This window comes from Ambystoma mexicanum, chromosome 1q (genome assembly GCF_040938575.1).
Source record: "Ambystoma mexicanum isolate Mex_15411 chromosome 1q, UKY_AmexF1_1, whole genome shotgun sequence".
Lineage (NCBI taxonomy): Eukaryota > Metazoa > Chordata > Amphibia > Caudata > Ambystomatidae > Ambystoma > Ambystoma mexicanum.
In genome coordinates this window covers 1,331,854,617-1,331,871,843 of record NC_090922.1, presented here as the reverse complement: position 1 = coordinate 1,331,871,843, position 17,227 = coordinate 1,331,854,617, and the positions used below count along the sequence as shown (strand labels likewise).

Here is a 17,227-nt window from a genome sequence, read left to right as displayed (position 1 = left end):
TAAGCTTCCCTCCACTACCACCTTCTCTTCTTCCGAAACCTAACAACTATTTAGGCATTGTTCTGCTAATGATCTCTGACTTCATGCCTGTAAAACCAAGATCCTTCTCATTAGGACACATGCTCCCAGTTTCCATCCCACTTTCTTGCAGCCCTCCTTGGGCTACCGCCCCACACCCACTTGCGAAGCAACAAACCTGGGTGTCCTCTTCGACTCTGCTGTCTCCCCTTCTCCCCTCGCATCACATCACATCACAGACCTTGCCAAACAGTCCAACTTTCTGCTCCACCTCCTCGGAGTCATTCTCCCTTTCCTCACCTTTCCCCAGAAGCTCAATTTATTTTATTTATTGTTTGCTTGTTAGCCACTTATAAAGTAAGAAAATACTGTTTCAAAGCACCCAAATGTCTCTAGAGCCCCGGTTCTCTCTAGGCTGGACTATTGCAACAGCCTCTTCCTCAATCTTCCTCTTTCCTCCCTTCACTCTGTTAAACTAATCCAGAATAGGGCTGCAAAACGTATCCATGGCCTCAAGCCCAGGGACTGTATCTCTCCAGCTCAGACATCTCTCCACTGGCTCCCGGTTGCTGCTAGGATCAAATGCAACTCCATCTGCATCATCCACATGGTTGACTGGGGGGGGGGGGGTGGATGGGCGCTTGAGACCCTGCTACATCCAACTGTCTCTCCCCAAATACCTCCCTGCTCGAGTCCTTTGTTCCTCTAGCTCCAACTTTATGCTGATCAGATGCATTTCCAAGCAGAGAGTGGGAATGGGGGGGGGGGTTTGGAGGGGGTAGGTCTCATTCGGCAGGAGCCTCACCTCTGGAACGGCCTCCCTGCCCCTGTCAGACTTGAGCCAGATCTCCTCAAGTTCCGGAAACTTCTCAAGACTTTCCTTTTCACCTCCTCCTTCCCTCTCCCCCTCCCCTGCTAATTTGTCCCCCTGTGACTGGGCGCCTGGACCCTTATGTAGTTTACTGGGGACAGGCCCTCCTCATCCAGTCTACCACAGTAGCGATTACCAGCACTTGCCCTCGGGCTCCATTCTCTGACCTGCCTGTTTTGGTCTACCCTCTCCCCACTCTTACCCTTGCTCCCCCTGGCACTTGCCCTCCCAGGCCCCCCCCTTCAGCACTTGTTCAGCCCCCCACCCCTTCCTTCCTTCCTTCCTTCCTGCATTCCCTCCCTTCACCACCTTCCTCCCTGACCTGCCCCCTCCCAACTGATGTGTCACTGCACTTCCACAATCCGAATGTCACAAGGCCTAGTAGGACCGTCCTTCTCCATGCCCCCCTACACCCAATTGTCTTGTGGAACCTTGAAACAATGTGTATAGGTGCCACAGAAATGTCCAATAAAAATACATTTTAACACTTCACCATTTGAAATCTGGACTAATTTGTGGTACTGAATTGGGCACCATTTTAGAAGATTATACTTTCTCCATAGGGCCAACAACTTTACTTGAGATTGTCAACACAAGGACTAAAGCAAGGAAAATTACACACAAGTTCAACATGGTGGAGCTATTGAAGCAATGTTCAAGGTATTAGTCCATTGGTCGATCCTTGAAGATACATAATTCTCACTTAGTGACAGTTACAGATTAGCTCACAGGTGGGAACAGCTCACAGGTGGAAACACTAGGGTGCCAATAGATTGGTCTCTATCAAAAGTGTCGCACTCAATGTCTTCTAATAAAATATTTGTGACTACTTATTTTTAGCCATTACTACATCAATCTTGATCTCATGTATTACATACAATTAATGACGCACAATGATCATGTCACTATCTACATACTATTGTCTAGTTTGTTTCCTTCCTTGATTTGACATGCGTTATCCGTTGTTACATTTCACAAACACTCACAAACACTCACTAATCCGACACAATGATCCTATAAGCCCCGATGAAGTGTGCAGAGCTTGAAACACACGTTGGCACATCTGTTATACAATAAACATGATTAAGGATTAGCGAAAGTGATTAGGCAATATTTATTTCTTTAACAAAGGAGCTAGTGCAACCAATAGCCTCAATGTTCCTTCATTTCTTAACTGTGAACGGGCAAGAGGTCTGTTTTGGTCTCCCTTTGGTAACCACTAAGTGACCGCAAAAACTAATCACACAGAAAAACACAAATCAAGCAGAGGCGTTAGGGATTTTTTTTTTCTGCTTTTCTCCCATAGGCTTTATGGAACACCCTTTTCTTTTTTTTGCTTTGTTTTGATGGCAAATAAGACTAGTAGACACTGGTTTACTTGATTTGTGTCCATTTTCTTTGTTGAAAATTCGGTTTTATTGAAATTTTATGGTTATGACATTAATGGAACAACAATATAACCTTTGGAAAAGACATTCAATCACCCTCGCTCCCCCCCCCCCTCTAACCATGGACGCTGGGAAAAGAATCGCAGTAGAGGTCCAACACGGTGCACTGATACATTGCAAACAAAGGGCAGTCCACATAAACGCGCTCAAAGCGTAGGGTCCGGCCTCCAGAAATTGAGTTCAGAAATTGAGTTCATTGCCGCGACGGGCTCCCCCGGTCCCTAGGGCGGGGTACACCAGGGGCAGTGTTCGGTGATTTATCCAAGGTGTTCAACATTACTCAAGCCGCTCTCCCATATTTGTCAAAGAAGGGAAGCCATAAGCCCTCAATATTGGATTTAGACTCATCAATCAAGTGGGTCAGGAATTCCATGTCATATATGGCACGTAGTTTGGCGATCTAATCCCCTTCCCCCCGGGGTCAGGGTGCCTGCCATTTTTGGGCCCAACAACATCTGGAAGCGACTAACATGACCTGTAGCACATGATAATGTAGCACTTTCGAGCAGCCGTCTATTTCAATGCCAAACAACATTAGCCACAGGGATAAGGTCCTTTCAACTCCATCAACTCCATCAACCCCCTTTATCCAGGACAGCACCTCACTCCAATAGGTTTGCAACACATCACATTTCCACCACATATGCATATTGTCCGCTTTTTCAGTGCGGCATTTCCAGCAGTGTGGGTCATACCCCTTTCTCATTTTGGCTATCCTCTGTGGGGGGGTAGTGCCATCTGTGGATCAGTTTCAGGGCCTGGTGGCGATATTGGGGCGCAACTGTGGAGCAGCTGGATTGTCTGCAGATCTTGGTCCATCTCCTATCGGTGATGGGGGTGTCTAGGTCTTTTTCCCCATTTCACCTGGGCGGGCGGAGGGTCCCTTGGGGCGAAAAGCAACAAAAAGGCGTAGAGTCTCGATATTACACCCTTGGTCCCCTTATATGTAATTAGAAATTTCTCAAAGTCTGTTATGTCCTGCCTAAGAGTGTCCCCCATTGGTTTTCTGTGAGGGTCCCCTTATATGTAATTAGAAATTTCTCAAAGTCTGTTATGTCCTGCCTAAGAGTGTCCCCCATTGGTTTTCTGTGAGGGCCCCCTTAAGTTGTAGATATCGGAAAGGGGAGAGGTTGTGGAGTCCCAGCACCTCCTTCAAGTCTCCCAGGGATATAGATGTTCCGTCCTCCCAGAGCTGCCCTGCCCTGCTGAGGCCCGCTTCATACAATTGCTCGAAGGCTAGTGGTTCCTCAATACCCTCCCAAAGTGGGGGAGCCCAGATACAGCTTAAGGGCGAGGGCCATGTATGGGCCATCTGAGGTAACCCCCCCCCTCCCCATCTTTCCAAATAGACCACAGTGCCCCATGACTGGATGTATCAGAATTCTCCTCGGGATGCGCGCCTTGGGGACCCACAACCATTCGTCCAGTGTAACTGGGGCGAAGAGCGGGTTGTCCAATGCTACCCACTGTTTCTTCGGGCCCCTCACAAAGTTGTCAACCAGAATTCACAGTTGTGACGCCTTATAATATGTGTCCAACTCTGGGAAGTTCACTCCACCCTCGTCTTTGGGTCTTGTCAGTGTATCATAGGCGATTCTATGGGACTTGCCAGCCCATAGGTTGCGCAGGAGGGCCCTTCTAACCTCTAGGAGGAACGGCTTCGGTATCTGGGTCGGCAACATTTGGAATAGGTACAAGAACTTGGGCAGGTTAACCATTTTAATTTTAATCGAGGCGTGCCATCCATGAGAGGCCAGACTTAGACCATCGCTCCAAGTCCCGCTTAATTAACACTGAAGAGATCGGCCAAGTCGGGTGGTATCTGGATCCCCAGGTGGCAGAATCCCCCCGCTTGTTTACAGAAGGGAAGGTCCTCAATGTACTGCATCTCAGCCTCATTAAGCGGTCCCACCGTGAATGCGACGGACTTCCCTGGGTTAACTTTGTAGCCCGCAAGGGCCCCATATCGTTCCAGGCTGGTCAGTACCTCGGGGACAGAGTGGGTTGGGTTGGTGAGATATAGCAACACATCGTCGGCAAATAGGCTCACCTTACAATTGGAGTCTCCTATCTTGATACCTGTGATATCGTTTCCCCTAATCGCTATGGCCCAGGGTTCCATCACTAATGCATATTTGGGGGGGTGGGGGGAGATAAAGGGCACCCCTGCCTCATGCCCCTTTCCAGTGGAAAGGTCATTGATTCACCGCCGTTCACCACCACCCTTGCTGAGGGGTTAGAATAAAGGGCAGCTATCCACCCTTGCCACTTTGGCCCCATTCCCATGGACGACAGAACCATCTCCGTAAAAGCCCAGCTCACCCTGTCGAACACCTTCTCCGCGTCCAAGGATAGGAGAAGAGCACCCTCTGTTCCAACTACTCTTGAGCTTAGTATGTGAATAGTTTTGCACATACTATCGGCCCCCTGGCTGTTGAGAACAAAACCTACTTGGTCTGCGTTGATCAGTCGGGGGAGAGACTGTTCGAGGCGTGTTGCCAGGGTCCTGGCAAAGATCTTTGCGTTGGTGTTCAGGAGAGAGATGGGCCTATAGGAGCCGCATTCTGCCGGGTCCTTGCCAGGCTTCGGTATCACCGTAATCATGTCCTGGAGGAACGTCGGCGGGATGGCCTCTGGGGTCCTAATTTGATTGAATAGCTTCGTTGGCGGGTGTATCAGCACTGATTGGTATGGTTTGAAGAGGTCACCTGTATATCCATCCCCTGGCCCCCTCTACTTCTTCCTCCGATATTTCATTTTCCAGGGCCTCCCTCTCTGGGTCTGTGAGTTTAGGTAGCAAGTGGTCGTGGAGGTAACTTCGGATCTCATCTGGGGACTCACCTTCCTGTTTACAGTTCCCTGCAAATAGGTCAGATATATATATTCGGTTTTTTGTTTGAACCTTGCCCATCCCGTCCCTGATACTCTCAACCCGTCTGCCCAATCCATTTCCCATCAGCCTGTGTGCCAAAAGGGTCCCTACCCTGTCCCCCTTCTCGTAGTATCTTTGCATCTCATTTTTTTTACCACTTCCCCAATTAAGACTGTGTGTAGGGCTTGTCTTTTTTCTCTCATTTCACCCAGGAGGTTTTCACAATCCACATCCCCCTTAATGGGTTGGGCACTCATGACCCTTAAGTCCTCACGGAGTTTGGACTCTATTAGTGCTCTTTCCCGTTTCCTCCTCGAGCCCTCCGCAATAAGGAGGCCCCGGAAGGTGGCCTTGGCCGCCTCCCAACGGTGGCCATTGGGATCTCCCCAGTGTCATTTGTTACAAAGTAAGCTTCTATTTCTTTCCTTAGGAATTCCTTGAACACCTGGTCCCTCATGAGGATGTTGTCACAGCGCCACCTGCATGACTTTGGGGCGCCTTGTAGTCGCCAGTCCATGATGAGAAGCTCATAAGTTACTGACTCAACTGTCGGGTTTCCCCATCTCCCCTCCTCCTCCCTCCAATACCAATAGTAGGTCAATCCTAGTGTACGTCTGGTGGGGAGGAGAGAAGAAGGTGTATCCCCCCACCCCCGGGGTTTGCCAACATTTGCGCCATACATCTACCCAGTAATATTCTTGTAGGAGGTCCCTCATGGCAAGATTATCCTTTGTGGGTTCCTTTGGCCCTACACCTTTAGCGGACCACCAGTCTAGTCGGGGGTCTGTGCTGAGATTAAAATCTCAGCCTAGGATCATCGCACCCTCCGCCCATTCATCCATAACCCAAAACACCCTACGGATGAATATGATCTGACCAGCATTGGGAGTGTACAGGGTAGCCAGTGTGACTCGTGCCCCCTGAGCCAGTCCCTTGATCCCCAGAAATCTGCCTCCGAAGCCAACATTGGTAAGGTGCATCGCTTTTCCGAGGAGAAAACCCACTCCCTCCTTCTTAGAGGATTTGTGCGAGGCCCAGAAGTTCCTTCCCATCTCTTTCCCCTTTATTGTCGACTCTGGCCCCCTTCTATAGTGTGTCTCTTGTAGAAAAAGGACAAGCACTTTTTGTTTGCGGAACATGTGGCTCGTAAGAGAGCGCTTGTTCTTCGAGTTTAGACCATTGACGTTGAGCGTGCCAACCCGTCCCTCAACCATGATCGTCGGTACCCTTGCCCTGCAAAATTCCTGTGTGGTCCCCCTTGCACACTCTTTGCTTAGTCCACAGCTCCATGGTTTAGTGTCTTCATTACCTTTGTGCCCACCCTCCTCCCTTTTGCCCCCCCCGTCTCCCTTACCGATTTTGTAAGGCATTCGACTCTGTCGCCCAACTCACGTCGGGGTTAGTCAACGAACCACCAGGGTTGCTACCCTGGCCCCGGGAGATTCAGTGGTGTGGAACGTTACCTCACGTCCTTTGATCAAGAATGTTTCTCGATTTCGGTTGGCCTTGGAGTCTCTGAGAGTCCACCAACCATGTTCCCCTCCATATGCCCATAACATGCAATGTGCCCCCCCAACTGTGGGCTCCCCAGGACATTAACACTGGTCGAGGACCTCCCCCGCCCCCCACAAACACGGAGGCCAAGCGCAACTGCTCCAAGATACATAACTTTTTCGGATCATCAGGTGCCCCCCCGCCCCTGTCAGCGCATCGTGCCCTTTGAACAACAACTCACCAACTGTGGCACCATGTTTTTCCCCCACTTGGGGTGACCTTTGGGGGATCGTTTAAGCAACCTCCGGCAAGAGATTAATTTCATAGCATTTCCATTACATTCATGGTGGCTCTCTGCGGCCAGCCGGAGGGTGCCTAGTTTTCTGGAACTTTCGAGTGCCTTTCACTTTGAGCTTGCCCAGGGTCAGTTCAGGGCCGTGCGGAGTTCAGGTGAGGTCTCTGTCAGCTCCACCCTGACTTCTGGGTGTTCCTGGGGGATCTCCAACCAAATCGTCAATGGCTCTTTGGATGTCTTCTTCCGTTACAAGCTGATAGCCTTCGACTCGAAGGCTAAGTGGAATGGGTGCCCCCAGCGATATCGGACCCCCTTCTCCTGCAGCCATCTGGTGATGGCCACGCATTTTTTCCTCATCTGCAATGTAAGGGCGGACAGGTCTTGGTAGATTGCAACCCTGGAGTTGCCGTATTGTATGTCTCTCAGAGTCCTTGCCCTTTCCAGAATCCTCACTTTCTCTCTATAATAGTGGAGTATCGCAAGCACTGAAACGTGGACCCCTTCTGCCTCCACCCGCCCGATGAACTCTGTCAATCAGGACAGTCTCTAGTCTCTGTTCCTAGGACAATTCTGATGATATCTTGTACCTTGCCCTCTAGGCCCAGCTGGGTCTCCCCCTCCACTTCCACAAGGCCAAAGATCCGCAGGTTGCTTCTCCGTTCGCGTTTCTCCATGTCATCAACTCTGAGGCGGAGTTACTCCTCCCGGCGTCGCATCTCTTTAAACCTCGCCTCCATCTGCGTTTCCAGGTCGTCGGCGGACGCCTGGTTTTTTCCACCCCTCCATTCGGTCCTCCAGGGTGGAGACCTTGGCTGTGAGGTCTGCCAGCTTGACCCCCCCCACCCCCATGTCCATGTCCGTCCTCATCCCCCTTATTTCGTCGAGGATCGTCTGAATGTTGTTCTGCATGGTGTTCATGTCTGGAGGCGGGGGGGAAGGGGGCTCCAGTCTCCATTTCTGCGTTTCCAGGTGTAAATTGGTATTTCGCTAAAGACTCCTTCCAGCTCATGGGGTGCCTCTCCTTCTGTATTTCTATGGCTTCTTAGTGTGCCCGGTGGTGTCTCCACAGAACCAGAGCCCACCCCCTTGCCGTAGCTTCAGTCCGTATTATCTATTACGCGATTGGCAAGGCCTTGGGGTTTGTTTCATGTATTTGGGGCTCCCACAAATCACTGGAATCAGCCTCCCATTCACCTCTGCACTGTGCTCCCGCAGACTTCCAGGCCAGGCCACCAGTGGTACCTTGAATTTGGGTCTGCACCCGAGGGACACCCTGATGTCTTGCTTATTCACCAGGGTCCAAAGTCAGGTGTCTTTTTATTGACATCCTCCTGTATGCCTCCTGTATCTTTCCTGGGTGTGAAGATGGGGTAAGAGGGGCTTTGTCCCTGGGGGGGTGCTCCTGGCCACCCTCCCTGCTGTTTTTCCTCACTCTTTTCAGTGTGGCCACCGAGTGCATGTGGGGCCGGGTGGTGGTCCCTCTGGTAAATGGGGCTGCTTGTCGAAATCAGGGTGGGGTGGCGGGGCAAGGACCCTCCTCATCGGGGCTTCTTGTGTGGCCCCCACAGTGGGAGGCCAGACTCCAACCCCTCCGACCCCCTGGAGGCGGTCTCTCCCAGCAAACCTTGTTGTGAGGTGGAGGCGGGTGGAAGGGGGCCCGGGCGCGCTCCCGCGTCGGCCCATGCCTGCTGGTGAGACAGCCGGGGGAGAGGCTGGAGAGTTCAGTAGCCGCAGCGCGATCAGCGCTGTTGCGCCGCGGCTCCTCTGGCAGCTCCTCGTTGATCTCGTGGGGGCCAGGCAGGTGGGAGGAGGGAGCCAGGCGCGCTCCAGCGTCGGCCCGGACAGTACAAACAGACACTGTTGGGGGGGTGGGGGGGCGAGGGGAGTCTGGTGGCACTGTGGGAGTGTGCGAGCCACGGAGGTCGAGGAGCGACTCGGGTCACAGCACCCCGGTCCACCCCTCCCCTCAGTGCGGCGCCAGGTCCTCCAGAGGCAAGGAGCGGGTGGGTCTCTCTACACGGCGATGCAATGTTCGTTGCCCTTAGAAGGGCTCAGCTTCACCGCGGGATGTCCCGGTGGGATCGGAGCAGGCTTGGATGCTGCAAGGCCGGATGGGGGAGGGGGAAGCACCCAACTTCTCCGACAGATATTTCTGGACCGGGGGCACCTCAGAAGCTCATCCAAGTATCTATGGGCTCCTTACACCTTCCGAAGGCCAATTCTCGTGGTTTGGATGGGACAACGCTCCATTTTATCTGGTTTATCCCGGGGCCATATAGGGAGCTTGTAGATCAGGCTGCCATCTTGCCTGCGCCCCCTGGTGGCCTGGATTTGTGTCCATTTTTATGTGGAAATGTTTCAGCCCATAAGACTATCAGTACTGGTAGACTTATGCATCCCTTAGTGGATTTCTTATATTTTTAAAACTGCACACATCACCTTACAGTGAAGTGCAGTTAGGAAACTTTGTATCCCTATAACTTTTTGCTTTTGTAACTTTGTGGATACAAACGCAATATGTTAAAGGGTTTTTTTTTCTACTCACGCACATACTCTAAAATGGCTGTGCCACGATATTTTCACCCGTCATTTGGCCTTCTTCCTGAAATGCCATATATGGCATGCCTTTCGTAGGGAAAGATTCTGCTTTCCCGGGCAATTTGGTAATCTGTGTGCGCGGCCTGGGACTGTCTGGTCCCAGTCCACTTCCAGGTCACTTGCTTAGCATAATGTGTGGCCATGACTTGATAGCCACTGCCAGATTCAATGGTGATCCTTAGCACGGGTGAATTTCTAGTCCAGACTTCGGCTAAAAGGAGGCTTCCTGCAGCTACTCAACAGATCATCGTTGGAGCCCAGACCCAAACACAGAAGTGGAGCTTGCTGAAGACCAGAGGGCGCACTTTCAACTGATCAGAATCAACTCAGTGCAGTGCTGGTTAAGCCCTGCTCCTCTGTCCTGGTCTGTCCTGGTCTGTGGATCTGTGCCTGCCGATCCTTTGGAAGTGTCCCTGGACCTTCCCCTCCCCCCCCCCCAACCCCAGCAGACTGACCGGCTCTCCCAACTGCACTTCCCCCAAAATCTCCCGTGTTTTGCCTTGCTGCACCGCTACACTACCTTAATAATGTTTGGCTAGACCAAAGTGCCACTAACCCTGTTCACCAACTAGGGAGGCCACTCAACATGACTAGTTGTGAAAATCCACCTTAACACCCACTTACACAACACCCTACCCCAGTGGTTTTCTCTCCTGTTGCATGCATTTGCTCTTTGCACTGCCCCCCAATGTGTGCCCCCCAAGTCTCTCCAACCCTTATGCTTTGAGGGGTCAAGAGTAATAAAAGAAGACACAAATGTATACTTCAGTGAACATAGCAACTTACATGACATATTTTTATGTCTATCATGCAGATTCTTTTTGTCCCAATAGTGCCGCTTTTCTTGTTGCTAGAGTAACTTATATTGCAGACACAAATCAAATTTCAGCAAACTTCTTAAAATCTTCAAATAATAGGTTCTTGCGTGGTAATAAAGAGCCCACTGCGGATAAAGATAACACAGCAGTTAATAAAAGGTAATACAGCAGTGTAGAGTTCGATTTACCTTTTGAGAGGGGTGGTGCTGCTTCTTGGCGTCGCAGATTGTTTTTGGGGAGTCTTAGATGATCGATTTGTTTTTCCTTCCATCATGTTAGACGATTCCTTTGGTTCCCTTCTAGGAAAAATAAAAATGATCTGCTTTAAAAAGCATTTACAAAAAGAAAGCTTTATAAAAAACTAAAGTGCAGATTTAACAGAACTAACAGAACAAAAGAACTAGTAAACCAACAGAGTTAGTTATGCTAGTTCCTTACGCACAGCTTCTAACAGTTAGGCTCTAGGGAGGAAAAAAAAAAAAAAAAAACAAACAAACTGTAAAACGAAAGTACTATTTCAAGCGTAATTAGTGTACCAGACAGCTGAAAAGAAATGGAATTTATTTCTACTTACAGAGGGCTAGTTGCTGTCCCATTGGTTCTCATTTTTGTCTTGGGTGAATGGTTACAATCTTTGCTCAGTCTGGCTGGTGTCAACCGTATACCTTTCTCTACATGCAGGTCCTTTGATGTCTTCAGTGGCCTTAAAGTAGATCCCAGCATGCCATCACTATCACACCGTAATTTTTTGGGAGAATCCGAAAGTCCACTGAACGCCACCTTCCTCTTGATGATTTCTGGTTCCAGAGTTAGGAAAGTGACATCGTCTTCATCAAAAAGTTGATCCAAAATATCCTGTTTATTCAACTTGCTTCCAGGGGATTTGGTAGGACCTAGAAACGAAGAGGAAGGAGTGCGCAGATGCCATTATTCATCCTTTAGAAACTAGTGAAGTTGCTTGTAAATCAGCAGACTGCTTTTGAACACTCAGGTTTGAAAACATATGGCTAAAAAGTAAAACGAAGGATAATAAAAGTAGGATTTTTAACATTTGTCAAATTAAGGCAATCTAAATTATAACCTTTGTCAAATATGTTCAGAGGGTTTAAAATGTCCAGTTATCACTGTATCGAACTAGAAATTGTTACAAATAATGTGATCTAAAGTTGACAGAATGTTAATCAAACCTCTTCACTCATGCCTTTATGTACTTATGATACTTCACACTACTCAGTTACTGAATCGAATCCTCCGTTATAACCCAAACATGCGTTGATGCAAAGGTGTCCAAAACAGTGGGAGAGTGGCAAGCTCTCCGTGGAGCTCCTCGTGTGGTGAGCCCAGACTGGTCAAGACGACGCCCACACCAACATGGTGCCCTCAGCAGCACTCCACCCCATGGAGTGACCTTGGGGTTCCAAGGAGAGCAGATGGACACTGGTCCCTGCAGAGCAGTGTTTGGCGCAGGGAGCTTTGTGGGAACTATGAGGCCGATGACCAACTCAAGGGGCGAGTTCTTGCTCGTTTAGGAGGATAATCGCTGACTAAGTTGTGCACAGAGTCTAAGGTGAGTTGGTGGACCTAAGTTGCAGGTTGGCACGCCAAGGGACAGGGCCCTGGACCGCTGCGGGCCCGAGAAGGTTGGGGTTTGCAAGTCCTTTTAGGATCGCTCGGGTGAGGAGCATCCGGCTCCGGATTGTTTTGTGGTCTACTCACTGGGGGGCACAGACACCCTTCAGGAATTCACGGCCCTCAGTAACCAGATCTGCTACAGTCTGCCCCAAGGCCCTTAACTTGCAGTTGGCACTACAGAAGGTACTTGTGTCCTAGCCCCTGGACCAGCCGGTTTCTTCTTTAGATTAGAGGATAAAAAACACCAGATACAAGTCTGTTCACTGGGCTTATGCCGGCTAGGAGGAGCAAAATAAATAAGATGTCAACAGGACAAAGAAGCTGCTGACCCCTGGTGCATTCCAAAGCCCTCAAAATGTCATCCTTGGAGGACTGGTGGAGGCCTGGGGTTTCTCCGACCATCACCAATCTTGACGAGGGCCCAGATCGAGGCATCCAACCTGGGCTTGAAACGGTACCTGCAGTCTTTCTTGAAACAGAAAATAGCAACATGAGGCAGTGGGTATCGAGTAAAAAATCTGCAAGCATGACAAACACTTCACTATGGGAATCCTCTCTGCAACTCGTACAAACCCATTGGTTTGCAAAGAATCAATCTCTACTGTTCAGAACTAAATGCAAGAACATCGACAATGGGACCAAAGGGGAGAACATGCAAATTTGAACACGGAGGGAAAGGTCTGAAGAATTGGGCGCAAGGGTATGTCCTACACAGCTTTGCCTCTCCCCTTCCACCCACTGCCACTCCCCTCCCACCCACCCCACCACCCCTCCCTCGACCAAAGTGCTGGATGGCTCTACACCTTGCCCCCCTATACAAACAGCCCACAGATCGAGCGACGTTCTTGTGAAGATACATAGCTTCCAGATTAAAGAACAAATACTTGCTGCAGCCATGCCATAGGGGTGTGTGGCCTGTAGTTGAGCCCCTTCAGAAGAGAAGGAGATCTCAGTGACCTCCTATTTTGGCCTTCAATTGCGACACCAGGGTTGAACGGATAAAAACTGTAGAGGAAAGCAAGGGGCACATAGAGAGGTTGGGGAAATTACAGTCAATTTGACTGTCTACCTCAGTTGATTCTGACATTCGCAATAGCTGGTCTACCAGAACCAGGGGTTCGGGTGGAGCTCAGTTGAGAGCGAGTCTAGGGCTTCTAGGTGACCCTTAGCTGGACTTTGAGTTCATATGGAAGGTTATGAAAAATGGGGTTTGGTTGTTGGTGGCGGTAGCTGGTTTTGTGTTTTCATCTTCTGTTTATTACCTACAATGCCTACATATATTGTCCGATTTCGCAGTTGTCTCTTTGATGGCAAGCATGACATTCCGGGGGATGTTGAATCAGTATCTTGTGTACAAAAACATTAGACAATCAACCATGATCACTGAACATGAGGGGGTTGCACTCTGCCTAGAAGTTAATTGACTTGTTCAGGGAGCTCGTGCTAGCTCATCCTGAATCAGTTTTGCTTCAGAAGACACTGCACCTTTGGGAAGACAGAGGGAGAATCAGTTCTAAGCACTGATTAAATGACAACGGGAGCAAAAGGGATTAGCAGTGACTTGGCACATCCAGACACGTATACTTCCTTCGCCTCATCGTAGCACAGACCAAAGGCAAGCTATATCTTCAAGAGGGGTGTGGGTTGTTAACAGTAGAAACCAAAACAGATTAGTCCAATTAAGGTTCTATAAAAAGATAAAGACAACAAAAGTAAAAACACAACAAACCCAACACAACAAACTTTGTAAAGGAAACAGAGTGCAGAACTTGATGCACACTGGGTCGATCAGCAAGGGTGAGCAGGGAAGAGACCTGGCAAAAATGTCAATAGATCAGGGATGTACATTTTTAGAAATAAGAGAATTGGGGCTTAAACGTATGTATGGCGAGACAGCCAAAAGGGGCACGGCGCGCTGATGGTGCCTACCCGAGCGCTCAGCTCCCGACTTGCCGGATCCTAAATTAGACTGAGCCCCCACTTTGACATATTCCTGCCCAACCCCCAGAGCGCGGATTACTTGAAAAAAACCGTCAGAATACCCCAGACACCACCCGAGAAAATTTGGGACATATCATCCAGTGGGCTCCCTAGTTATCGGAGCATGCAAGTCGGCTCAGGAGTGGAGCCCACCGCCTCCCCGTGGGCCTGCGTAGTACAAGACGGGCTAGGGCTGGAGGCCCTGGGTTGACACAGCAACCGCTTTGGGATAGGAAAGTTATGTTATTTTGCATTTATATAGCGCCTTATGTACCATTAGTATGATCTCAAGGCGCTGGTAGGTTGAACACCCTCAGGAACCGAAGTTTAAGTCAGGGGGGGGGGGGGGGGGGGGAAAGAGACAAAGAGACAAAGAGAGAAGGAGAGAAGGAGAGAAGGAGAGAAAGAGAGATAAGGTGCGTGTGAGCACCGGATATGTGTGCAGCAGGTGTGGCATTCGTGCGATAGCTGCTTCTTAGCGGTAGGTGTGGTGGTTGGGAGATCAAGAGTATGTGTTCGTTCTGGCAGGTTGTTATCCAGGCCGAATCTGGCTGCGTCAGGCCTGATGAGGACGCCTATGCTGGAGGGTGCGTAACCAGCTGTGTTTAGTTAGGATTATGGGCAGTATGAGGCAAGTGATGGTATGAGAACAGCTATACCGAATGGTGTCATAGTATCGCTGTGTTCTAGTTGAGTGGTGGTGTATAGAAGAGAGTAAGCGTGTAGATGTGGTATGGTGGTTTACCTTAGGTACTTGAGGTTGAGCACACCCAGTTAGATTCATGCACTCAGACCGTTCCATTCATTCCGTTTTATGCGCTACAACCATTTGTGCTCCAACCATTCTATGCACCCCAACCGTTTTATGCACCCCGCCCCACGTGATCTTCCTCCGCCCCACACGACCCATGGATTTCATCCATCTCGTGCATGGCTTCACATGTCGTGCGCTACATCCATGTCATGCATTTGCTTCATTTATTTCAGTCGTTCCGTTCATTCCATGCGCTCCGTCATTCATCTATCTGTTCCCTTCACTCTACCTGTTCCGTGCACTCGAACTGTAGCATGTGCTCAATCCTTTCAATCGGCTTATTCCTCTTGTCTACTTCGTTCCGCTTACCTACTTTATTCCTCTCGTCTACTTCTTTTGTCTCGTGTAATTCATTACTTTCATCTATTTCGTTAATTTCATCCACTTCATTGCTTTCAGTTTATTCCTTTCCTTCACTTTCTACTTTCATCATCTTTTTTAGTTTACATTTGGCGGTTATGGGTTTTAGATTTCTCGCTCGGATAATGATACTGGATTGTCGTTTATGAGAAGCCGGCTTTGGGCTAAGGCCATTGATTGCTGTTCGCTAGTATAATTTACGCGTCGGTTTCAGGGGAAGAGCCATGTTTTCAGTAGTTTACGGAAAGATATGAGGTCTTCGGTGAGTCGGATGTGGGGTGGAAGTGCGTTCCACAGAGTCGGGGCCAGGGCTGAGAATGATGATCCACCTAACCTGACAGAGTTGGGTTTTGGTATGACTAGGACGCCGGCCGAGCTTGATCAGAGTGTGTGGAGGTTGGTAGGGTTTTACCTTGTCTTGGAGATATTGTGGTCCCGTTTTATGCATTGCTCTGTGAGTGATGCATAAGGTTTTGAAGGTCACCCTTCGGGCAATCGGAAGCCAGTGAGAGTTTTAAGGGCTGGGGTGATGTGATCTCTTGGGCCAAGTGCGAGTAGCAGTTTGGCAGCTGCGTTTTGTGCTCTTTGTAGTTTAGTTAGTTGGTACGCGTGGAGTCCGAGGTAGAGGGGGTTGGCGTAGTCCAGTCTTGACATGACAATAGACTGGATTGCAGAGAGTCTGTTGGGAAAAGAGAGGTATGGAAACATGCGCTGAAGAGTTTTAAGATGATAGTGGCAGGACTTGGAGACATTGTTGACTTGGAGCAAGTGGGTTAGGTCTGAGTCTAGGGTGCATCCAAGGTTTTTTACTGAATTTGAGGGTCTGGGGGACTTGCCCTTGGCAGTTGGCCAGGGTAGCGGGTGCGGAAGAAGTTAAGTATTGCCACATACCATGATTTCAGTTTTGGAGGGGTTTAGCAAGAGGTGGTTTTTGGTCATCCATTGATCTACGTCGAGGAGGCAGGAAACGAGGTCAGGTTGGCAGTTGGGTTTTGAATTCAGGAGTTTTAGCATCAGTTGTGTGTCATCTGCGTAGTTGTAGCACAGGATATCGTGGGAGCGGATTTTTCGTGGGAGGGTGGACATATAGAGGTCAAACAGGAGGGCTGATAGGCATGCTCCTTGTGGAACTCCAGTGTTGACCTGTCGGGCGAGGGAAGCATAGGGCGAGAGTAGAGTTATTTGGTTCCTATTGTCGAGGAAGGATACTATCCATTTGAGAGCGTTTCCACCGATTCCTAGGGAGTGGAGGCTATCAAGGAGGATTGAGTGGTTGATTGTATCGAAGGCAGCGGATAGCTCAAGAAGGATTAGTGCGGCGCATCCCACAGAATCAGCAGTGTTTTTAACGTCATCCCAAATTGAAGTTAGGGTGGTTTCGGTTCCGTGTCGGGCTCTGAAACCCGATTGAGCGGGGTCATGGAGATTGTTGGCTTCGTCAAAGGCATTTAGTTGGGAGTATGCAGTTCTGAGGCTCCCCACCCCCCAGTGTCTCAGCGAGGAGGTCGGCACGAGAAGTGTAGGAGGATCTGCCTGGTGCCCTGAGACAACAAGCCCCCCACACGAAGAGAGCAGGGCCTGCCAGAAGAGCCGGATGGAACCGGGAACACAGCGGATGCAGTTGAAAGCAGTGGGGGAGCGTACCCCCCTCCAGTGGGTGTGAGGAGACAGAACCGGAGCAGGAAGGAGGAAGACCGGTCTGGTGACCCGCGCCAGCCAGCCCCCTGCAGGCAATAGCAGGGGGACAGCGCTCCCAGGGACGGGAGGTGAGAGACCCAGAGCAAATTGAATGCGGACTGCCAGGGAACAGGGCAGCCCCTTAACCCACACACCAGAGAAAGACCAGTAACACATGGAGGCCCCCCTGGTAGGTAGATAGCATTTGGTGTGAAGGTTGGGGAAGGGCTAGAGAGAGCACCCAGACACTGTGGGGTGGGCCCCCTGGCTGTTGCCCAGAACGTGTGCCCGCCGCAGGAGAGACTCCTGCTTATAGCTGGGTGGAGCAGCCAGATGTGAGAAGGCTCACA

At 50.0% G+C, this 17,227-nt stretch overlaps 1 protein-coding gene across 4 annotated transcripts in view; it reads right to left on the bottom strand.

The window, feature by feature from the left end:
* The window catches only part of ORC1 (origin recognition complex subunit 1), a 323,506-nt gene that overhangs the window by 278,836 nt on the left and 27,443 nt on the right, over window positions 1–17,227 (bottom strand). For 3 of the 4 annotated variants that reach the window (XM_069642194.1, XM_069642197.1, XM_069642196.1), the window contains exons 5-6: window positions 10,989–11,307; window positions 10,603–10,713 (exon numbers count right to left, since the gene is read on the bottom strand). In XM_069642194.1, coding sequence (XP_069498295.1) covers window positions 10,603–10,713; window positions 10,989–11,307 — 430 coding nt within the window. The remainder of the gene's footprint in view (window positions 1–10,602; window positions 10,714–10,988; window positions 11,308–17,227) is intronic. The other variant, XM_069642195.1, reaches the window with a different exon arrangement.